Source organism: Phoca vitulina, unplaced genomic scaffold (assembly GCF_004348235.1).
Source record: "Phoca vitulina isolate PV1807 unplaced genomic scaffold, GSC_HSeal_1.0 scaffold3, whole genome shotgun sequence".
NCBI classification, from domain to species: domain Eukaryota; kingdom Metazoa; phylum Chordata; class Mammalia; order Carnivora; family Phocidae; genus Phoca; species Phoca vitulina.
Genome location: NW_022589706.1, coordinates 27181744 through 27205845, shown reverse-complemented (window position 1 = coordinate 27205845; position 24102 = coordinate 27181744). Strand labels below are relative to the sequence as shown.

The 24102-nt window shown below is 44.2% G+C and overlaps 1 protein-coding gene across 2 annotated transcripts in view; it reads right to left on the bottom strand.

The window, feature by feature from the left end:
• FAM114A1 (family with sequence similarity 114 member A1) overlaps positions 1-15241 on the bottom strand; it is a 67941-nt gene extending 52700 nt beyond the window's left edge. The window contains exons 1-3 of one of the 2 annotated variants that reach the window (XM_032400199.1): positions 15161-15198; positions 6562-6615; positions 5725-6080 (exon numbers count right to left, since the gene is read on the bottom strand). In XM_032400199.1, coding sequence (XP_032256090.1) covers positions 5725-6072 — 348 coding nt within the window. In that variant the 5' untranslated portion in view covers positions 6073-6080; positions 6562-6615; positions 15161-15198. Of the gene's footprint in view, positions 1-5724; positions 6081-6561; positions 6616-15160 lie in introns of both variants that reach the window. The other variant, XM_032400198.1, reaches the window with a different exon arrangement.
• Between the last annotated feature and the right edge of the window lie 8861 nt (positions 15242-24102).

Sequence of the window (24102 nt, the reverse complement as noted above, 5' to 3'; positions counted from 1 at the left end):
ACATCCTGTTTCTTCACCTCTTACCAGACGTGCCTACTGTCCATACCTGCCCCCCCCTTCATTCCTCCACCTGCCACAGGACTCTCCCATGGCCACCACGACTGCATGAAACCATTCTCATCAATGTCACAGTGACTTCCTTTAGTCATTTTATTTCATGACCTTTCACTAGCATCTGCAGCTTAACCACGTCTCCATTCTTAAACTACTCTTTTCTCATGGCTTCCATGCCGTATCTTTGGATTCTTACTTTCTTGGACCATCTTTTATTTTGATGATTTCAGTTTACTTTAGAAAATTTTTAAATGCGTGTTATGATATTATGGGGAGTGCTTAATGAAGCTGCAATCCAAGTGCTACCAGCATTCCAATAAAATATGCATGGTTCAGGGTAGTCAGTTGGCATCCTAATCGGGAAAGCCATCCTCCAGAGGCATATATCATGAGCATTTCTATTATCTGTCACTTTTTTAACACCTGATGCTTTGCTAATTAGCATACTGAATTGCAGAAGTGGGTTTAACTGGTAGACACGGTGAACTATAAACTAGCACTCTGTCTACATGGTGAAATCAAAGGTATTTAAGTGTTACAGATGGCTAAATGTATTTTAGAGCCTCTTTCTATCTTTTTATGAATAGGGCATAAGAAAGGTTTTTGCCCTGTGCTAAATGGGGTTCTATCCAGCTCTGAACTCTGGGCAATTCTAGTTTTTTGATGCCAGCTCTAAAGGAAGAAAACCCTGCCTCTAGAATTCTAGATATTTGTCTTGAGTGAAACTCATTCAGGGTGGCGATGAAAGCACCTAAAAGGACAGAACAATGGGATATTCTCCAGCCTACATTAGAAACAGTTGTCGTGAACTGTTTTTAATTTTCTGGTTAATTAATGTTCAATTTTAAAATGTCAGTGTGGTACAATGTAATTTGTGATTTGATTTCCCTTATAGAATGTGATAAGATCATGAAGAAAAGAGGTAACCCTCACCATCTCAACTTCTGGCTACCACAACCTATCAAAAAGAACCTAAGAGCCAAATTGGCTTAGGGACAGGAACCTTCCAGGGCCAAGGCCTTGGCCTCTGTGCTTCTTTATTTACATATAACACTGGGGGCAATCTCACCCACTCCCATTTCTTAAATAACATTCAAGTATTAATGGTTTCCAAATCTCTCTTCTGGGCTCCAGGCTATTATAACCAACTGCCCACAAAATATCTTCCCTTGGATATCACATGGCATGCTCAATACTGAACTCACCATCTTCTCAATCTCACCCGATGCCCCAGCTAGCTCTTTCTGTGTCCTAGTCTTAGTAGTTTCCAAACACTGGTCCATAGACTGACCGCAAGAGTCTCACCTAAGGGGAACTTACTAAAAACACAGAGTCTTAGCTCCCACTGTGGTCTTTTGAATAAGAATCTCAGTGTAGAGCCTAGGAATCTGAATTTTTAACAATCTCCCTAGGTTATTCCACTATACCACCAGATTTAGGAAGGATTGCCTTATATGGCCAAACTGCCCCAGCATCCACCAAAGCCAAACATTGAGTGCCATCACGGAGAGTAGGCTTAAAGGGGGAAATACTCAAAAAGAACAGAAGCAAACTTAACTTATTCATTGAAGAGGCAAAAATCTGCCATCTGTGTGTCTTGGTCTATGTTCGCTCTCCTTCGTCTCCCCTGACAGCAATTTTATGGCCTTATACATTCTGTTTTTCCTTTTCTAGGGAGAGAACTAACCGGTGGTAGTCTATGTTTTCCTCTGTGAGTACCTTTAGTGATAACATTGGAATTCTTTACTTTCATAATTGACCTTATGTACTGGTGTTAAACAGTAGAGATGACTTTTTTTCCACTCTGGGTAACATTTCTTGGTGTTAAGAACTTAGGGAAATTTGATTTACATCAGATCTTGTAGGGGCTGATAGGCCAGTTTATAAGTTCTGAGAAAAAATCTCTGGAAATAAGTGTCACTCCTGACTAGCACTCCAGACAAACATCTCTAAATTGAGGCTGAAGTTGTCCCTGATTCCTGAAGATTAATTTAAGTGCCCCATCTAAGGCTTCCCCTGTGTCTGTCCTATCTAGTACTATAGGATATGCTATCATTACTTTTATACAACACTCCCTTCTCCAACTAGACCGTAGGCATCCTGAAGATAGTTGTGCCACTCAGATTCCTGGGCACAACACGTGGTGTCATGGGGCTGGTAGAGGCCTTCGAGAGTCTAACCTCCAATGTTCAAATGAGTTTGGGGGCCATCTCTCATGGATGTTGTAGAGTAGATCCTGCAGGAAGTCTCAACTCAGTGGCTTCTAGTCTGTACATCATAATGGACGAGAAAAAGAAGGAACACCAAGGACAGAGATCGCTTCTTTGAGTGCATAAACTGTGAGTGGTGTGATCCTTCAAAGCAGAGGTGCCAGCCAGGCAGTTGGCAGAACCACTGGCCTCCTCCTCTTCTCTGGGGCCCTCCTAGTCACAGCCCTACCTGCCAGGTTACAGCCACTGGGCTGACTCAGGCAAAAGCGAAGCTAATAAGGTGGGTTTTGAGGGGACCCAGACCCAAAGAGACTATGCAGATACAAGTCACTTAAAGAAAAAAATATGCATACAGCTAAGCACATTATCACAAAATCTAGTGTGTCCTAGAAGATACTGGTTTAAGCTTTCTCAAAGGCTATTCTGCCAGCTTTTTGTTTTTGTTGTTGCTGTTTTTGTTTTTTTGTTTTGTTTTGTTTACATCCCTGCAAAACCACTGTTTGCTTTTGTTTAAACATCTCTGTTCATGGGAAACACCCTCCTCTCTGAGGAAGTCCGTCTCTTCTTGGAACGGTTCTACAAGTCAAACCCCTTGAGGAAACTGAGGCACAAGGAACATGACTTTGAATAAAAGAATCACAAGACATTAGTCAGAAGAATACCTAGTGCTATTCATGTACACAGGTCTTCATTTTAGGTCCGAGGGGGGAAGCCAGGCCCCCTGGTTCCCTGTGTAGTCTCCTCCCTTCATTGATCACATGCAGACATTTTCCCACAGAAGCTTGTTTAAAGGGATAATGAGATTCTTTTAGACTCAGATATACCTGGGATCGAGTAGGCTTTTGAGCTTGTCTGTTTTCCTATTGGACCTGCCATTCCTCAGGGGACCTGTGTTCAAGATCCATACAGTCAACTTATAAATGAACTTTCGATTCAAGGTTTTCTTTAGAATTAATTCTCTTCTAGATCAATAGAAAAATAGTTGTTTTCATCGTTGCAAAAGGATTTTTCATAAGTATCCAACAAGACAATAAAAAATAGAGCAAATGAACAATGCTTGAAGACAAGGCGCAACATTGACTTCTTGTATAGACTTAAAAGGATAAGTTACCAAGAGAGATAGTAGAACTCCCTTCTCTGGGTAATCCCTAAAAAGAGACTAAATTTGTACCTACTTAGAAGTGTTTAAATATGACCTGGGTGGAAGAGGTATCCTCTTCCCGCAAGGCCCTTCCACCAGCCATATCGGCTTTCTGCCTTCTTAGAACAAACATACTGACGGGCATTCCTCCCACATCTTGGTTTCATCTGAGCTCCTGGTGCAATGCCACACACATACACCCAGAGCCACAGTCCCAACCCCGTGGCCAATATTTGCACTTACATCCAGATACTTTTGGGATGCTTCATGATGAAGAAATACTCTTTTCCAAGTCCTTGAAAACTATCGGGGTCATGCAGGAAGAGGAGGGCAGTATCTGTCTGCTTAATTGGGCTTTAACCCTGTAGCATCAAGGTTTATAAAGAGCTTTCAAAAGCAGGACTCATTCAGTTTGCTCAAAAAATGAAGAAGGCAGATATGTAGGCACACACTGACTTTTTATTGTGCTATCTTTATTAGCTATCTCGTTTTCATTATTAGAAGTCTGGAATTGGAATGTATAATCTATCCATCAGGAGCATATATATTTTGGATTAGTAGAGCCTGTGACGTTTCTTTAGGTCATCTCAGGTCACAATGTTGCGGCCAAGATGTGGTTTTCTTACTGTACAAAGGTATTTATTAATAGCAGCACTTATGATAAGAATTGAGAACCAGGGCTTCCCACAATAGAAAGCGTGCAGGAAGAAGTTTCCAGAGTCAGGTATATGGGTAGATATAGCTATAGGATTTTTATTTATTTATTTCCTTTTTTCTTTGTTTATTTTTAGCTATAGGATTTTTAAATAGATATCCTACTGGCTCTGTTTCTCTGGAGAACTGACTACTACAGCATCAGCATTTTCTAAAGCTTTCCCAGTGGTGGAAATGTTCAGCTAGAGTTGAGAACCTCCGGTCTAGGAGTGCTTAATCCCTTAGGGGGTCCGTGGATGGCTCTGAAGAGTCTGTGAACCCTTGGAACTCACAGACGAAATTGTGTCTGTGCGTTTACCAGATCTCATTCAAACTCTCAGCTGGTCCTCAGATCCTCTCCCCGACATCCCTGCCAAACCACTGTTTGCTTTTGTTTAAACATCTCCGTTCATGGGCAACACTGAGGAAGTCTGTCTCCTCTCGGAATGGTTCTACAAGTCAAACCCCTTGAGGAAACTGAGGCACAAGGAACCTGACTTTGAATAAAAGAATCACAAGACATTAGTCAGAAGAATACCTAGTCCTATTCATGTGCAAAAGTCTTCATTTTACAGAGGGAAAAACTGAGGCACGGAGAAATTAGGTGTCTCGCCCAAATTGAGAGTGGTAATGTTAGTTCCAAGGGGGGAAGCCAGGCCCCCTGGTTCCCTGTGTAGTCTCCTCCCTTCATTGATCGCATGCAGTAGAGTCTCTTCATGGAGGTAACCGGTGGTGGGACACGTCAGAGGAGCAGGGCTGGGGCCTGACTGAGGGAAAACCCTGATTCCCCATCTTGGACCATTCCTCTGGAAGGCAGGATTGGCCTGCTTCCTTCTTTCATGCTGAATGCTTCTCCATCCCCACCAGCCCCCATGTGGTTGAAGGTGAAGTTGCCAAGAAAACCCAGCTCCACGATCATAACTGATGTTGTACAAGGAACCAATTGGGAGACACTGGTCTATCTTATCCCCCAGAAAGTCAGGTGCAGGCACTGAAGGGAACGGGCCATGAGCATGCTCTGCCTCTGGTCCTCTGGAAGGTGGTGTGTGATGATAAAACAGTGATCTGAAGGTTTAAGATCCATCCCCACAGTGGATTTGTAACTATGTATTAAAAGTTAAGTGATATTAAAAAAAACACTGACTTGTTTAGAGTAGAATCAGGCTCATTAATAACTTGGACTCATGATGTTCAATATTTCAGTATCTTCCCTTTATTACCAAGTAGCTTAATATCTCACTAGGCTGCTTACTATCTCTGAGTCAGATTGCCTCGTCTACAGATTAAGGTTAATAATATCCAGCTTAGAACCTCAACGAACCATTGGATGAAGCAAATTACATAACCTATAAAGGGGCTAGCGGGGTGCCTGGCATACAGGATGTAGCCAGTCTTGGTGGCTGTTACTATTATTGCCACAATTATCAAAATGCAAATGTTATAATGACCAATTCTTCTCATATATGCCTTTTCTCACCACACAACCCCCTTTTGAAGACAGAGGTGATGTCACAGTATATTCCGAATCCCCCTGATCCCCATAAGCATCGAAAATACCCTGATCTGTGCCCATGACAGGTATCAGTAAGAACTTAGGTTGAACTGAATCGAATGAACCACACCTACCGGATTAGTCTGTTCTTTCAGGGGTATTTCAGATCCAAGTTCTGCCTCGAGGCTGACGGAGTCAATGCATTCAGCAAGTGCATCCTCAGTCACTTCTCCATTGAGGGGGGGCTCCGTGGCACTGGTGTGTTGGGGCTGCTCAAGATGCCCAGTGTCAGTAGTCTCTGCACCCTGGACGGTGGCATTTTCATGCCCATCTCCTCTGGCATCAGCTGCTGTTGGCTCATTTGAAATCATAGCTGAATCACAGCGCGCTTCTGTGTCTTTGGATGAAAACTCACTCTCGGGCATCTTGGCAATTTCTGCTTTGTCTCTAATGGCTGAGGTGTCACCAGCATCGTCAGACATTTTAATATCTGTCAACATGATTACAAACACTTTCTGCTTTAATCTGAATTGTTAAACCTTAATCCAAAACCCCCAAAATCAAATCTGGTAGGGGAAGACTTTCTTCTACCAATAAGAAACTTTATGTAACCTTGGGGTAGGCTGAAATATGGCCCCCAAATATATCCATATCCTAATCCTTGGAATCTGTGAGTGTTACCCTTATACAGCAAAAGGGATTGCACATATGGTTGAATTAAGGATCTTGGGATGGGGAGATTATCCTGGGTTATCTGGGTGGGTCCTAAATGAAATCATAAGTGTCCTTAGGGAAAGGCAGAAGGAGATTTGACTACAGAGAGGAGAAGGTGATGAGAGGACAGGAGCAGAGCTTGGGGTGATGAAGATGAAAGAGGGGCCACAAGCCAGGGATTACGGGTGGCCACTAGAAGCTGCAAAAGTCAAGGAAACCATTCTCCCCTCAGAGATGCCAGAAGGAACCAGACCTACCAATACCTTGACTTTAGCTCAGTGAAACTGGTTTTGGACGTCTGACCTCCAGAACTGTAAGAGAATAAATTTGTGTTGTTATAAGCCACTAAGTTTGTTGTAATTTGTTATAGCAGCATAGAAAACTAATACAACCCTCTCTCTAAACTTTCATGGATCTCTTACGTGGTATATGGGGATATGTATATGGGAACTAAGAGTATTATCTCTATCTGTGAAATTATTTAATATCACTTTATTAATTATAATTGTAGCAATAATGAGAATAAGCATAGAAAATACCCGAGAGCTTATCGAAAACTACTTGACATTTAGCTTTGCAAAGCATCAGGGAGTCCCATTGAGAAAGAGACATACGTACACATAAGTGTGCTTTATTGGACACCAGCTGGTGAAGGCCTGGGCTCTGCTGGGCAACAGTTTACACAGGGAAACACAGGAGGAGTTGGAAGGGAAAGAAGTGCAGTATTAAGTCAAATGAGCCATGTCACCATTACGAAATTACCTACAAAGATGAAAACTCTTTACGAAGCGTGCAAGTTATTGTATCATATAGGACAGCACCATTCAAGAGAAGTTTTTGCAATGATGAAAATGTTCTATGTCCACACTCTCTGATGTTGTAGTTAACAGCCACATGTACCTATTGAGCATATGAAGTGTGGCTAGTGCAACTGAGCAACTACATTTTTTTTTTAAGATTTATTTATTTGAGAGGGGTGGGGTAAAGGCAGAGAGAGAGGGAGAGAATCTCAAACAGACTCCCTGCTGAGAGTGGAGCCCAATGTGGGACTCGATACCCTGACCCTGAGATCATGACCTGAGCCAAAATCAAGAGTCGGATGCTTAACTGACTGAGCCACCCAGGTACCCCCCCCACCCTTTTTTTAAGTAGATTACACACCCAGCATGAAGCCCAATGCGGGGCTTGAGCTCACGACCTAGAGACAAAGACCTGAGCTGAAATCAAGGGTCAGATGCTTAACCAACTGAGCCACCCAGGCCCCCAGCAACTACATTTTAAATTTTATTTAATTTTAAATGATTTATGTTTACATTTTACATAGGCATACATCGCAAGTGGCTACCTTACTGGATAGCACAGATCTACAAGGCTAGTTCGAGATGATAATTTTCTTAAGCTAACATGAAAACACAGTGTTCTCACTACACCAGAAGCCAAGTCTCAGTCAAATCAGTGGGTATTTTTGTTGACCTCAGTGTTTACCAATTGGTCAAACCCCAAGTTGCTGCTAAAGCCGCAGTGTGTAAGAAGCCACTTAACATACTGGTTACATGGAGTACAGGCTTAGAATCACATGCACATGTAACTCTGGTCCCTCACACAGCTGTCCCTAAGGTTGTTTGGCTATTGTCCTTGCTCGTGCTACATTGTCTCCCTTGGTGAATCACATTCCTTTCTCAGGGTTTCACACACCACTCTCAATGTTGTGAGTTTCAAATATCTACCTCATTCCATTGAGATGGAATGTGAATTAGTGGTTTCCAGGAACTGAAGGGAAGGGGAATGAGGAGGGACTGCTAATGGGTATGGATTTCTTTGGTATGTGATGAAAATGTTCTAAAATTAGATAGCAGTAATGCTGTACAACTATGTGAATATTCTGAAGACCACTGAACTGTACACTTTCAAAGAGTGAATTCTGTCGTATGTGAATTATATCTCAATATATTAAGAGTAGATATAATACATATAATCTATAGGGTTACATGTTAATAATGCTGTCATTAAAAAAAATTCTATTTCTGGATAAGTAATTCCAATGGCCAGCTGGACATCTCTTCCCATCCAAATGGAAACCTATTGTCTTACTGTTAATACTCGTTCTTCCTCTTGACTTTTGTGTTTCTTTTAATGGTGCCTAGATTTCCCCAATAACCCAGGCTTAAAACCTCAGGGCTGTCATTAACTAAACCTTCACTCTCTCAAGAATATATAACATCGATAGCTATCATTTATTGAGTGCCTATTAAGTGCAGACTCCTTACATGTATTATCTCTTGTGAGTTAGATATTATGATCTCCATTTTACAGATGAGACAACTAAGGCTCAGAAGTCACACTTTCAGTAAGTGGCAGATTTGAGATTTGAACCCACATCTAACTTTGAAATTGAACCATATCAGAAATGTATCTGCAGCCTCTTCTCTCACATTCACTCAGTGCCCAAATCCTAGAGGCTCTTGATTCAGAATTCATGTCTTGTCTTTTACCTCTCACCTCATGGCCACCCAGCTAGCTCAGGTTCTCATTATGGTTCACATTGATGGTTTCAACATTGGGTTCAGCCCTCCCCTGTTGCTCTTCCTTTCACTTTCCCATCCCTCCCCATCCTGTTCCTACATCCTCAGGGCCTTCCCACTTACTACTGAGATGAGGCCATCTCACCTTGGTTAGAGTTACTTGAGCATTTTGCTATTGCAGCACATTGTAAATACTATGAAGACAAGGGTCTTCCTTGTCTTGTTTTCACATTTTATGTAGCACTTAACGTGGTTTCTTGAATATAGTGGGAAGCTCAACGAATATGTGTGTTGTTATATTACTATTTTTGGAGACTTAAAATTAAAATGTAATTTGGATTAGTGTTTTTGTATTTCTTGGGTAAATACCCAGTAGTATGATTACTGGATTGTAGGTGTACCTCTATGTTTATAGCAGCATTATTTACAATAGCCCAACGATGGAAGCAGCCCAAGTGTCCCTTAGTAGATGAATGGAAAAAGAAGATGTGAGATATATATATATATAATTCAGCCAGAAAAAAGAATGAAATCTTGTCATTTGCAATGACATGGATGGAGCTAGATAATGCTAAGCGAAATAAATCAGTCAGAAAAAGACAATACCATATGATTTCACTCACATGTAGAATTTAGGAAACAAAACAGAAAAAAAAAGAGAGAGAGAGAGAGAGACAAACGAAGAAACAGACTCTTGACTACAGAGAACAAACTGATGGACACCAGAGGGAAGGTGGGTGGGAAGATGGGGGAAACAGGTGATGGGGATTAAGGAGTGCACTTGTGATGATCACCAGGTGATGTATGGAATTGCTGAATCACTATATTGTACACCTGAAACTAATATAACACTGTATGTTAACTATACTGGAGTTAAAATTTTTAAAAATGTAATTTGAAATGAAAGCAAGCAGAAAATGCCTTTACCCCATTTACTACTCAAGAGCTACCTTACAGCAAATGGTTCCAAATGATCCATATTGTCTTCCCTTTTTCCTTCACCTCCCAATGAACTAAGTTAGAATGTTTCCTTTCAAACAAAAAATCCTGAATTCAGTAATAACACTCCTGTAAACAAGTCTACGGGTGGGAAAGGCAAAAAAATGCATACGTCCCTTTAGCTGGCATATAAAGTTGAGGAGAGTGAAGGTGGGAGGATGGTCAATGCCTAGTTGAAATGATAAAGAAGGAAACAAGGCCACTGTATAGGAAAGGTAGTTGCCGTGGCTTATGGGAGGAAGGCAGAATTTGAGCGAGGGTACTTGAGAAGCTGCTGTCCTTTTGGAAACTTATAAAATCTTCTTGAAAATCCCTGAGGCAGGACTGGGCTATTGGCAAACTGCAGCATGCTGGCCAGGCCTTGCCCTCCGCCTGTTACGGGAAGTAAGATTTTACTGGGACACGGACATATTCATTTGTTGCTGTACTGTCTACAGCTTCTCTAGTCCTGCAGCAGCTTTGTTGAGTAGCTGAAAAGAATTTATGGCCGGGACGCCTGGGTGGCTCAGTCGGCTAAGCGTCTGCCTTTGGCTCAGGTCAGCAACCCCAGGTTCTGGGGTAGAGCCCCACATCAGGCTCCTTGCTCAGCAGGGAGTCTGCTTCTCCCTCTCCCTCTGCCGCTCCCCCAGCTTATGCTTGCGCTCTTGCTCTCTCTCTGACAAATAAATAAAATCTTAAAGAAAAAAAAAGATGTTATGGCCCACAAAGTCGCAAAACTTAAAATATTTACCATCTGGCCCTTGACAAAAACGTTTGCCAACCCATGGTCTAGAACATTGCTTGGATGCCATGACCCAAACATTTTTCTATTTCATCCTATCCTCGCCTGGGTCCTAGGGGTATAAGGAGAATGGGTCCATGAATAAATGATGCTTCGGCATCACTTTTGTTCCCACTTTGTATTCATCAATAGCTGGTCATAGGCACTGTCTGATATTTTCATTTCTTTGTAAAGTAATTTGAAAATCCTTATTATTAATCTGAATGACTAAGGCGTTCCAAACGATTTCAGTTTTCTATAAGCAGGGATGTGAGAAGAAACCTGGCTATAATAAACATTCACAGGCAAATAAAAAGCATTTTGGACACTTTGTTGATTATGCTTTGCCCTACATGTGTCGCCATGCTGTTCATAAGGTGCTCTGAAATACTTCAGCATCTATTGTGTGACATACATGGAACTTAGGTGTAATTTACAGCCTAGGGGTGGATGGTTAACATCTGAGATGCCCTATTCAGGAACACACTCTCCAGAGGACTTGAGTTAGCATTCAAAATCTGTAATCGGGTGTCCCCCTCTAGAGAGGGTTTCACTACCACCCTCTTTAGTTTAGTTTAGTTTGTGCTAATGCACAAGGGAAATTAGAAACCATTTCTCACTGGTGAAATGGGAAATGCTTAAGATATGTGGATTGGTAAGTAATCATGTACAGGGGCAATCTGCCCTTCGATTCCCAGGGCATAAGATCATATTGAGTTCAGCAGCTTAGCGCTCTTTGAGATAGAGATTTTCTAGTTATGCTTTGATTGTGGGAGCACCCCAAAGCCTGACTGGGTTAGCTGAGTCCTGCCTCTAGAGCAGTCCTCGCCAGAGGCCCTAAAAGGACAGACAGCATGGACTCCATCAAGCTTCTAAGAACAAGCTGAGGGTCCAATTGCCTTAGGTCCATTTGCCTCAATTGTAGAAAATTTGGCTGTGACAAAAACCTTTTTGATAATATTAACTGCTCTGCATTCAGCCAGCAACAGGAAGCCATCCCTTCAGAAATACCCCAGATCAGCTTTAAGGTGTTGAACCCATACTGTTAAAAATATTTACGGGCAACTTATACATTTCAGAGACTGTATTTTTACCTCAGTTTGGATAATAAAAATGGTCACCATAATATTCAGCCCTACTTTAATTGCTAACTGTATGTATCTTTAATCTCTATTTACTTCGACCTGTTACAGGTCTCCATTTTCTCTAAACCACAACCAAACCCCCAAATCTTCTTCGTTTGCTCTGGTAGACCTTCATCTCCTCTGGTTATGACAGGAGAGATGTAATCAGTTTGAAGACTGTGCCCTTGTATCTGAGGCCATTAGAAACTGTTGTGTCCTAAAGACACGGCCGTTTGGGCACAATGACCGTCGGAGTCCACCCAGACTACAGCTGTGACACACGCTGTTTCCTGGGCCAGTCCCCATCTCGGCCTGGGTGCCCCAGAAGCAGTCAGACACAAATCTCTCCCGATTTAGGGTCTGGAACACTCATCACTGCAGCCATGTCTTGTGGCTTTGATGCTAGCGAAACTCAACCCACAGAAACAAGGACGCTTCTTTAGAAAACTTCAAGGAGGAAGAGTAGCATATAAAGGAGCCTTTGTGGGCTGGGAATAAGTTAGTTTTTCATGAGTAAATTCATTCATCACCTAAAATGCTCCCAGAACTATGCTAGGTATTGGAGCAGCAACATCATGGGCTCCAAAAATAAGCTGAAAACGGAAGACATGGCTACTATCCTTCAGAAAATGACTAATCTGTTTTCATCTTATCCCTGGTCAATGAAGGTCCAGGAAACTATTTCAAGCTAACATGCAATGGTTAAGTGAGGATACAAAACAGCACACCAAATAAGGGAAAGATGTGCTGGAATGAGACTGACCTAGTGCAAAGAACCTTAAAAGTGGCTTTGATAGGAATACTCAGGCATGGTGGGATAAGAGTATGTGCAAATGCCCGGCTTCAGGAATGAAGTCTAGATAATCGGGATGAATGTGTGGCCTGGCCAGGAGGCAGTATGGAAGAAGAGCAGAGCAGGTGGCTGGGGGGGAGGGGTACTCTGAGGTAGAAAGAGCATGCTCTGGTCGCACCATCTCTTTGTGGGCGCACAACTCAGTCCTGTTGGGCTTCCTCACTTCCTCCTCTGCAGAGTAAGACGGGACAAAATGATCTGGATACCTGGTTCCCAAACCCCAAAGACTGCAGGACTGGGACCAGCCCATGATGTTAGAGAAAAATGAGGACAAGATCACAAGTTTTTCATCAATCTACATTTATTAAAGGACTGCCTTCATCTTGCAAGTTTAGCCTTCATGCTTTTCTTGGTATTAAAATCTTTCATTTTATGAAATAGTGCGGTGGATAGATTTTTTTAAATGGTCTCATTTGGCAAAATACGAATTTGCTAACACGATATCCTATGTAAAATCACTGCCCCCAATTTTAAAAAGGACTGGTCAATGAGGACCAGGAACAAAAACTCTGGATGAGAGGTTAATCAGCTCCCAATTGTTCCCCCCTTATGAAGCCCCAGGCTGTTTCCTCGGGTCTAGCCTCCACCAGTCTCCTATGTATTTTTCTGAAACACAGATGGGACCTATTTGCTCCCCTGTTTAAAAACCATTAGGTTTGGGACACCTGGGTGGCTCAGTTGGTTAAGCATCTGCCTTCGGCTCAGGCTACCATCCCAGGGTCCTGAGATGGAGTCCCACATCGGGCTCTTTGCTCAGCTGGGAGTCTGCTTCTCCCTCTGTCTGCCGCTCCCCCTGCTTGTGCTCTCTCTCTTTCTCTCTGACAAATATATAAATAAAATCTTAAACATAAATAAATAAAAACCATTAGGTTTAAACACCTTTGCATGACATCTGTGGCCCCTCATGGTTCAGCTCCGATCTCTTTATCCACCTTTTGCAACTCTTAGGACACCTTACGCTCTTGCCTCACCAGACTTTCCATTAGTGCCCACAGCTTGTAAGCACTCCCACCCTGCCTTTGCCTGTCTGGTTCCTCTGCCTGGGCTGCCCTGCCTTCAACAGCCTGGCAAACTCCTATGTCTAGTGTCACTTTTTACTCTAAAATTTTCCTTAATTTCCCCCACTCTTTTCCCAGAATTAATTGCTTCTCCTTCCATGCTGTGTGTCTGTGTGACACTTTGCACTGACTTCCTAAGGAGTATCTGTCTCTGTGTCATTTCCTCCTTCTCCAGGACTGTGACCAACAAGCACTTAGCTTGGGTTCTGACCCTCAGATGTTTACAGAACTGAAATATATTGCTTGATATTGATTCAAGAGAGAGAATATTTGACATAAGCCAGACTTATAAATAAATGGCTACTTATATGGGCTGAATCCTTGGTATTCTAGAAGGCTCCCTCTTGCCCTCAAATTCCTTCTGCACTGGCTCCCTCGTGTTTCAAATACCACCCTGGAAGTTTCATTCCTTTGCTTAAAGCTTACAATGTATGGAGTTATCAGAGTCCTTCCTGAGCTCAGGCTCTGATGGAGGAAAGGAAGGAGGGAGCAGGGGGTGAATATGGGTGAGGCTGGAAAGGGGCACTAGGAGGAAAAGAGGGCAGAAAGAGGCCTCTGGGGAGAGAGGCTGTCTCCTCGGTTACCTCGGGTTGGGGTTCAAGAGACACTGATTTTAGAAGCCACCTGCTCGTACCCCTAACGTTCAGGATGGGAACTGATGGGATGAATAGGGCACAGATATACAGCCCTTAGCCCAGACCGAGATGTCTTCCTACTCCAGGAAAGGACAGTGAAGTTCAGGCGCCTGATCGGAGATGGCTGGAAATACTCACCAGGTTCCAGGGCATAAAAGGAGACAGTGGGTGAGCGGGGCCTGGGGAGCTGGGGGTAGGCTCAGCCCGGGGGCTGTGAAGCCAGGTGGTACTGGCTTAGGGTGTTGGCTGCGGCGGAAGAGCAAGCGAGGTTGCAGGCGGAGAGATGATGAAGTTGAGTGGGAGGTCAAGGCCAGAGCTCCTCGGTTTTCCAAGGCCAGAGCTCGGTTTTCCGAGGCCAACGGCTGGCAAACCCCGGGATGGAGGCCTTTGCCTTATGGGGACCCACTCCCTCTATGCCCCCCCCCCCAGCCCGGCGGCGGGGGGCCCTGCAGCCTGCCTCTGACTCGGACCTGGGACCCTGAGGAAACTTTCTCAGCCTTGCTTGGGTGCCGGGACCAGATACTTGGAGAGCACAAGGCAGGCTCCGCGGAGGTTCGCGCCGGCCGAGGGAGCAGACCCCGAGTGCAGGCGTGTGGGTGTGTGCATGAGCGTGGACCCGGAGCGACACACACTCACACACACACACTCACACGCCCGCACCCACGCAGGGCCCTCGGCCGCGCCGCCCGCGCCTCCCCGGACCTTCACCCCAAAGTCCGGTCCTCCCGGGTCCCGCGCCCGGTGCCAAGTCCCTGCCGATGGCTTCCCACTAACGCAGCGGGCAGGATTCGGGGGCCAGGGCAAGGAGCGACGGCAGGGTCTCCCCACCACCCCGCCACGGCGGTGCCCGCACTCCCCCGCCCGCCCCGAGAAGGGGATGGGGAGAAGGTGCCCGGGGCTCTTACCGCTCCGGCTGCCGAGTGCGCGCGGGAGCGCCCGGCGGGTTCCGCCCCGCCACGTCGGCAGGGCCGGCGGGGACGCGGCCGGAGGGCGGGCCGGGAGGGGGCCACGGGGGCGGCCGGCCCAGCTGCCCCGCCCCGCCGCCGGCCCAGGAGGAGCCCCGCCCCCGCGTGCGGCCCGCCCCGGAGCCCGAGCGCGGCGGACGCGCCCCGGCACCCCCTCCGGCTGGGCTGGGAGCCTCCCTGGGAAGCTTGGTTTCTCCAGGTCTGTGCCCCACCTGGGGGAGGTCTCGGGGTTCCCCGCAGCAGTTTCCTGCCTTTAAAGGCGCCCGGAAAACCCCGCAGGCAGTTTCCCCGGGAAGGGATCGTTCAAAAGTTCAGCAAGAGTTTACGGTGCCCCGATTGTGCGGTTAACAGCTTTCCCTTACCTTGCCTGAGGGAGTGCAATCTGACTTAAAACCAACCAACTAAACGAAAACGCTTTCTAGAAGGCCAGTTTGGAAATGTGGATCAAAATTCAAAAGCATTAGCTTTGGCCCAGGAATTCCACATCGCAAATGTGTCTTAAGTAAACAGTCAGATGTGCGAATATGTACGTACAAGGATATTTATTGTTGTTTATGCCCGGAAAAACCGGGACATAATCCGTCCCACAATAAACGATTGGTTAAGTAAATTATAGCAGCTTCCAACAGTCGCATATGCTGCAGCCATTAAAAATGATTAACTATCCATTCGATTTGTTGGCATGCAAAGAAGGCAGGCATAGCCAATTTTAAGTCGAGGCCGGGGGAAGTTTACAAAAGCGTATGTATAGTGTAAATATTTTCTTGTAAGTACATCTGTATGTATATACCTATATATTATATAAGTTAGGGAAAATACAATTTTAAAAACGGATTCTTTCCGAGTGCTGCAGTTCTGAGTGTTAGCAAATTTTGTTCAAAAGGTATGACAGGTGTGTTCTGGCGTACCATGGACACAAACACGGTGCCTGTGACTCCCGCGCCCCCTACGGACAGCAGGTACCTTTGCCCCACCTGCGCCCCCTGCTGCGCGGAACGGCAAAGCGCAATCAGACATTCCCTTTGAAGGGCTGGTTTCCTTTGCTCCTTTGACCCAAACCACATCTTTCCAATAAAAGCCTATCAAGCAAGCAACTCCAGCAACAAGTTTCGCTGCTGACCGCAAATGACGCCTTTTTACTCGACTGATGCTGCTTCCAAGCCCACCAGGTTTTATTACAAAAACTGTGATTTTTTGGCAACTTAAAAATTCTTTATTCATTTAAAAAATTCCGGAGTCTTTAAAACATATAGAAAAGCAGAGAATAATATGACAAATACTTGTTTGTGTAAGAAAAAAAGTAGAGAATATTATGACAATAGGTAGATCGAACAACTTTTCTTTTTGTCATATTTATTTTAGAACCTTCTTTTAAAAGAAAAAAAAAAATGTTAAAGATATGTTGGAAATCCTTTCCCTTGCATTCTCCACCTTCCCTGAAGGTAACAACTGTCCTGAGGTTGCTGTATATCCTTCCCACCCATATTTCTTTTTTTTTTTTTTTTAAAGATTTTATTTATTTATTTGACAGAGAGAGACACAGCGAGAGAGGGAACACAAGCAGGGGGAGTGGGAGAGAGAGAAGCAGGCTTCCCGCAGAGCAGGGAGCCCGATGTGGGGCTCGATCCCAGGACCCTGGGATCATGACCTGAGCCGAAGGCAGACGCTTAACGACTGAGCCACCCAGGCGTCCCCCCACCCATATTTCTATACTTTACTGCACGTACCTTTATCCATATGATGTAGGAAAGATGTTAGGGTCCGAAGCCGATGGCCAAGAAAGAATTCTGGGGACGTCTTTGGTGCAAAAAGTGGTTTTATTAAAGCACGGGCACAGGACCCGTGGGCAGGAAGAGCGGCACGAGGGTCATGAGGAGTGGCCCATTATAGACTTCCAAGTTGGGAGAGGGTTCAGGATAGCGTGAGTCTCTAAGGAATTTTGGAAGCACGGTTTCCAGGACTTTGAGGGGGCTAGCTCTTGCTGGGAAAAAGTCATTTATTACTGTCTAATAAAACCTGAGTCATGAGACCCTTCAGATGTATATCGGCGGGTCATATGCTTGGGGGATGATTGCCAACATGTATCTTGGGGGGTAGAGATAAAGGAGGTTTCCAAAGGAATTTTTATATGTTAAAGTAGACTTACAGGATCCTGGAGGGTCGGGCTAACATTGCCTTTTGCTCTTAGCAAAGTATTAACATCGAGGCAGTTGAGTCCCTAGAGGAATGTCCCTCTGCCTGTTTCAATAGGCTGTAGATAGTAAGGAAATTTAATAATTTTTCTTCTGCCTTTGTTTCCCACATCACATAGATACGAAATAGAATTTTTTTTCAATGTTTTAAGATTTTATAAATAACATCCTATACATTTGTTTACTCATCATATTTTTGAGAATCATTTATGTTCATATGTGTAGATCTAGTATATTGATTTCAAAGTCTTAATAGGATTCCACTGTATGAATATCCACAATTTTTTCTATTCCCCAATTGATGGACATTTGATGTATTTCATGTTTCACTATTGCACAAAGTGCTGCAATGGCCATCTTTGTGTATGCTTCCTGGTATCTCGGGCTAGAAATGGAAGAGCCAGGTCACCTTTACTAGATATATGAAACTCTCTGTTCTCCTGTGTGCTTCAACTGAGATGAGGAAGCTGAAGAGACTCCATAAAAATCTGCTTTTTGCTCCTTTTCCCGCTTCTATTCTTGCTAGGACCTGCACCCCCACCTTACATGTACCTCATAGTACAAATAGTACATGTCTTCCTGGTAAGAGACAAGGAGTTAATGATTTCTTTAGTCTTCCAGCACCATAGGTAACATCTAAGAAAGGACTGGGTGCAAATGACCAGACAAACCGTATTGCAGACCACGGGCTCTAGTCATCTCAATGCCAAGACCCCCTGGCTCCAAGCGATACGTGACTTATCGAGCACACCTGGACCCTTGTCTTTGCTCTGACCAGTTCTTGGATGCCTGAGTGGCCACATACACTAGACCATAATCCTCAATAAAAACCCCAGGCCCCGAACAAAAAAGAGACTCTCTTTCCTTTTCCTTCCTGAGTCTCCCCGATGCTCTATCTGTATCTGCTCTCTCTCTATATCCTTAATAAACTCTGCTCTCACTCTTTCCTGGCTCACATTCGATTTCTATCCTGCACATAGCCAAGGACCCTCTTGGCTGGTCCTGTGGGACCCCCTCTGGGCCCTTGGCCCCATCCTGCCTACATCACAACCATTCATTAAACAAAACTTTGGTTTTTTAAAAGATTTTATTTATTTGTTTATTTAAGTAATCTCTACACCCAACATGGGCCTCAAACTCATGACCCTGAGATCAACAGTCACATGCTCTTCTGACTGAGCCAGCTGGGCGCCCCAATTAAACAAAACTTTTTTGAGTATACTATGTACCTAGATCTTCTCTAGATGCTGGGAATACATTAAGGAGTAAAGCAAAGTCCTGCTCTCAAAGAACTTACATTCTGTTGAAAGGGAGAGACCCTAACTAGAGAACATACCAGCTGGTGGCGTCAAGCAGGATATAGTGCCCATAGGCCTACAGAATGATGGGTGGGAGCAACTGTGATCTGGGAAGGCCATGGCAATGAAGTGATATTTCAGTGTAGATTTTAAAGAAGTAAGGGAGTCAACAATGGTGATATGTGGGGACCATTTTAGGCAGAGAGAACTGCAAGAGCAGTGTGGGAACATGCTTGGTGCATTCACAGAATGGGAAAGTGGCCAGTGTGGCTGGAGCAGAGGGAGGGTGGGCCAGAGTGGAAGGAATGAGGCCATAGCGGTAGTGGAGTCTAAGACAAGAGGCAGACTAGTCAGTGTCTTGCAAACCACAGTAGGGATTTTGGCTTATACTTTGAATGAGAAGAGAATCCTTACAGATTTTGAGTAGATGTGTGCCATGATTCTAGTGTCTGATTCCAACTGGGTTGGGAGAGAATGAAGGTGGGTGGGTGGAGGAAAGAGCAGAGGCAGACAGACCAGTTAGGAGGCCATTGCAGTTATCCATGTGAGAGATGACTATGGATTTGGCCACCATGGGAGTGGTGGAGGGCATGAGAGGTGTTTTGCTTATGGAGATATTTCAAAGAAACACTCAGTAAAATTTGCTGAAGGATTGGATGTGGAGTTGGAGGAAACGAAAGAAGTCACACATTAGTCCAAGGATTTTGACCTGAATGATAGAAAAATAGAATAGAATAGAATAGAAGTATCACAGGGCACCTGGGTGCACAGTCAGTTAAGCATCCAACACTTGGTTTCGGCTCAGGTCATGCTCTCAGGCTCAGGAGATCAAGCCCCACATCGGGCTCCACACTGAGCCTGGAGTCTGCTTGAGATTCTCTCTCCTTCTCCCTCTGCCCTCCCTGTGCTCTCTCTCAAAATAAATAAATAAATCTTTTTTTAAAAAATAGAATTATCACTTATTGAGATCAGGAAGGATGCAAAAGGAACAGGTTTGTGGTCTGAGGTAGTGAGGATTCAAGCATTTGATTTTTAACAAGAAAAGTTTAGCAAATGTTTAGTAGACAGTTGGATGTAAGAGTCTGGAGTTCAGGGGAGAAGTCTGGGCTGGAGATAGTAACTGGGGAATCATCAGCAAATTGGTAGTTTTGAAGCCATGAACCAGGATGAGAATGCATGGAGTTGCAGAAGAGAGGAGGGTCAAGACTGAGTCTTGGCTGTGCCAAGTCAGAGAGATAAGGAGGACCCAGAAGGAGACTGGGAAGGAATGTAGTGATTTAGAATGAAGTTGGGAGGGAGGTGTGTGGGAGTGAGAGTGGAGGAAGGGAGTATGGGGTCCCAGAAGCCAAGTTAAGAAAAATTTCAAGATCTTTGAACTGTGTTAAATACTGCTGAGAGTTCTGATGAACACTGAGAATTGACCCTTGGATTTGGCAATGTGGAGTATTAACAAGAACAATTTCTCTGGAGTGGTGGAGAAAGAAACCAGATTGGAGTAGTTTTGAGAGAATGGAAGGAGAATATTTAGAGACAGTGACTAAGGTGACTTTTTCAAGGAGTTCCGGTGTAAAGAGGAACAAAGATGAAGAGATTGGGAGTTCAAATATGAGAGAAAATGTAGCATTTTACGCTAATTAGAACCATATATTAGAGCAAAACAATGATGATATAGTAGAGGAAAGATAATTGCTAGAGTGAAAGAGTGGTTTTCTTTCTTTTTTTTTTTTTTTTAAAGATTTTATTTATTTATTTGAGAGAGAGAGAATGAGAGACAGAGAGCATGAGAGGGAGGAGGGTCAGAGGGAGAAGCAGACTCCCTGCTGAGCAGGGAGCCCAATGCGGGACTCGATCCCAGGACTCCAGGATCATGACCTGAGCTGAAGGCAGTCGCTTAACCAACTGAGCCACCCAGGCGCCCAAAGAGTGGTTTTCTTGAGTAGACAAGCAGGAATGGAATTCAGTGCTCAACGGGGAGGCGTTGGCTCTTGACAAAGTTCATTCAGGAGAGGAGAGGAAAGTACAGGTAGACAGGTGCAAATAGGCTAGTAGAGTTTTGGGGGGAGGATGAGGAAATGCTCTTCTGGTTGCATTTATTTTCTGCATGAAAAATGAAGCATCATCTGCTGAGAGAGGGGAAGGAAGGAGGTGTTGGAAGCATAAGAGAGGGAAGGAGGTATAAGATAGAGTAAATGGGCTAGGGAAGGGGAGTAGAAAGGGTAGTAGGATTGCTGCTCCCTCTTGAGATTGGGACCCAGTCATGAATTTCAAGTAAAACAAGTCAGCATGGGGCGCCTGGGTGGCTCAGTTGGTTAAGTGACTGCCTTCGGCTCAGGTCATGATCCTGGAGTCCCTGGATCGAGTCCCGCATCGGGCTCCCTGCTCGGCAGGGAGTCTGCTTCTCCTTCTGACCCTCCCCCCTCTCATGTGCTCTCTCTCTCATTCTCTCTCTCTCTCTCAAATAAATAAATAAAATCTAAAAAAAAAAAAAAAACAAACCAGTCAGCATGGATGTGTATTTTCTCCAATCGCAACCAGCTGCTCAGGCTCAGTATAGTCCGTCCAGGGATGAGTTGGATTTAACCTGGGTAGAGGACAGAGGAGGAAAGGAGTTGAGGGTGAATGCAGAGGGATGATTAAAAGGATGCCCACAGTCCAGTGCAGTGGGGCTGAGGAATTGTTGGCAGCAGAGGGAAAGAGTTGGAGGTGGTAGCTGGAGAGTGGGATGCTGGCGATTGAGATTATGGAGAGGATATGGCCATTGGTAATAATAATATCTAGGGTATTATGAGGGAATGCATGGCTGAGGTAGGTTGCAGTATAAGATCTATTAGAGGAGAGAATATCCAAGAACTAAGAAGCTGGGGGAATGAAAGAATCTCTACATAGCTATTAAAATCATTAGAATTATGGTAGGGGCAGTGTTGCTTTGGGATGGTGAGTAGCGCTGAAATGCTCAGTGAATGAGGGAGTGATGGGCCTCTGTGGATGAGTGCACCCAGGAGGGGTAGGTTTCAAGGGTTGGAGGGAGGAACAGCGATCTGGAATGAGCAGTGACAGTCAGGACGCCTACATCACCTCTAGGCCCTGAGGTATGCGGGATGCAGTTGAGGACAGTATGGACCACTAGAGGGGGATGTGTTCAGGATGGCATTTAGATCTCAGAGTGCCCTGTTCCTTTGGAACTAGATCACCTGGAGAGATTATTTTATTTTTTAGAGCTTTTAAAATAATACAGATGCCTGGTGCCATCCCAGACCATTTAAATCAGAATCCCTGAACATGCGTGAGAGTTCCTATTTCCTCACATTCTGACCAATATTTGGTATTATCAGATGTTTTAATTTTTGTCCGTCCCAGGTGTGTACAATGGTATGTCCTGGGTGTCTTAATTTGTATTTTCCCATATCCTAATGAGGATGCATTCTTTATATCTTTGATCTATTTACTTTCCTGTTGTACATCTGTTTATATCCTTTGCTAATTTCCCCCCACTGGGTTTGTTAGTCATTTTCCTATTGGCTTGTAAGAACTCGTTATATATTTTGGATATTAATCCTTTTGTGGTTATATGTATTGCAAATATCTTTTCCCTGCATGTGGCTTGTCTTCTTTTTTTTTTATTCAGCAGATTTGGATTTTAATATCAATATTTAAGTTACCAATTTTATTTCTAGTGGTTTGTATATTTTATGATATAATTTTCATATAGCTTGTTTTAAAGCTGTTGGTAGACACAAGTATTTATTGATTGATTTTCCAGGGAAAGAGAAAGGCAGTTTTTTAAAAAGTAAAAATCATCAAAATAATGTTTTGCTCTGTCTATATTGGGATAGTATATTTGCCATTCTTAGACTGTTATTTTACCTATCTCACTATGACACTTTTTTTTTTAAGATTTTATTTATTTATTTGAGAGAGAGAGCAGGGGGAGGAGCAGAGGGGGAGGGACAAGCAGACTCTGTGCTGAGCGTGGAGCCTGACTTGGGGTTTGATCCCACAACTCCGAGGTCATGACCTGAGCCAAAATCAAGAGTGGGAATTTAACCGACTGAGCCACCCAGGCTCCCTGTCACTGTTTTAAAAATAAAGCCAATGCATGTACCTAGTAAAAAAATTCAAAAAGGACAAAAGAGCATGAAACGGTGAGTAAAAATCTCTCTCTCCTTTGGTTCTTCTGCTCAAAGGTAACAGTTTCTTAAGATTTTTATGCATATACCAGCATATGTATGTAGACCCTGGTGCCAGTTTCCTGTGGGCGTCGTAACAAATTCCCACAAACTGGGTGGCTTAAAACAACAGAGAGGTTCATTCTTTCCCAGTTCTGGAGGCCGGAAGTCCAAAATCAAGGTGTCGGCAGGGCTGTTGGCCCTGATGGTCCCAGGCATTCCTTGGCTTGTGGCTGCACTCCAATCTCTGCCTGTTTTCCCACCTGCTCCTCTCTCTCTGTCTCTCCTCTGTGGGTCTTATAAGGACACGTGTTATCTTCCAAGGCAGCCTGGTGTGGTGCAGAAGCACACAGATGCTGGGGCTGGATTTCATCTGGGTTCAGACCCCCGGCCCAAGTACGCACAACCTGGGACAGTTACCTGATGGCTCCTCCCCCCAGTTTAAGTGGGGATAGAGATGGGACTTATCTCAGCACCTTTATGAGGGTAAAGTGAGTTAATATTTGTAAATTACTCAGAACAATGCCTGGCCAGAAGATAACCTAAGTAAATATCCGACAGACCAGATTTTATGCAAATGATATCACGCTCTCCTTGTTTCTCTTCACTTAATAGTATATCCTGAAGTCTTTCCATCCCAACATGTAAAAATGTAAGGCTTGTATAGAATTCCAAAGCTTCTTACTATAATAACTACTCTTCTGTGTCAAGCACGATTCCAGCCACTTTATATTCATTATCTCCCTCAAAAATCACAAATACTCCCATTTGGGATAAATAAATGGAAACTCTGTGAGGTTAAGCAACTTGCCCAAGATGTTCTTGGTATTGTGAGTTCAGCCCAGTGCTGTCTGTTTCACTGTGATCCTGTCTTCTATACAAGCTGACTTCTGTGGGTTTATCATCTCCTTAAAGACATTTCTCTGAATTCTAACAGCCTCAACAGGAATGAAAACCTCAGCTGGCCCCTTTCTCCTCTGCCTGTTTCACAAAGCTGGCCTCCCAGTGCCACAGAGAGTTGCGGCTCCCTCGCTGTTCCCTTTTGCTGGCCCTCCCTGGGCCTGAGAAGACTTCCTGTTATGGTTGATGAGTAAGAATGAATAGTAAGAAGCTAGCCTTTCCCTTCTCCCTGAAAGCAGAAGTGATTCTTACCCAAACGTCTCACTTTGTTAGGGGCCAAACTGTAGGGTCTTAACTTGTTTTTTATAAAGATGAGGTAATGCTGG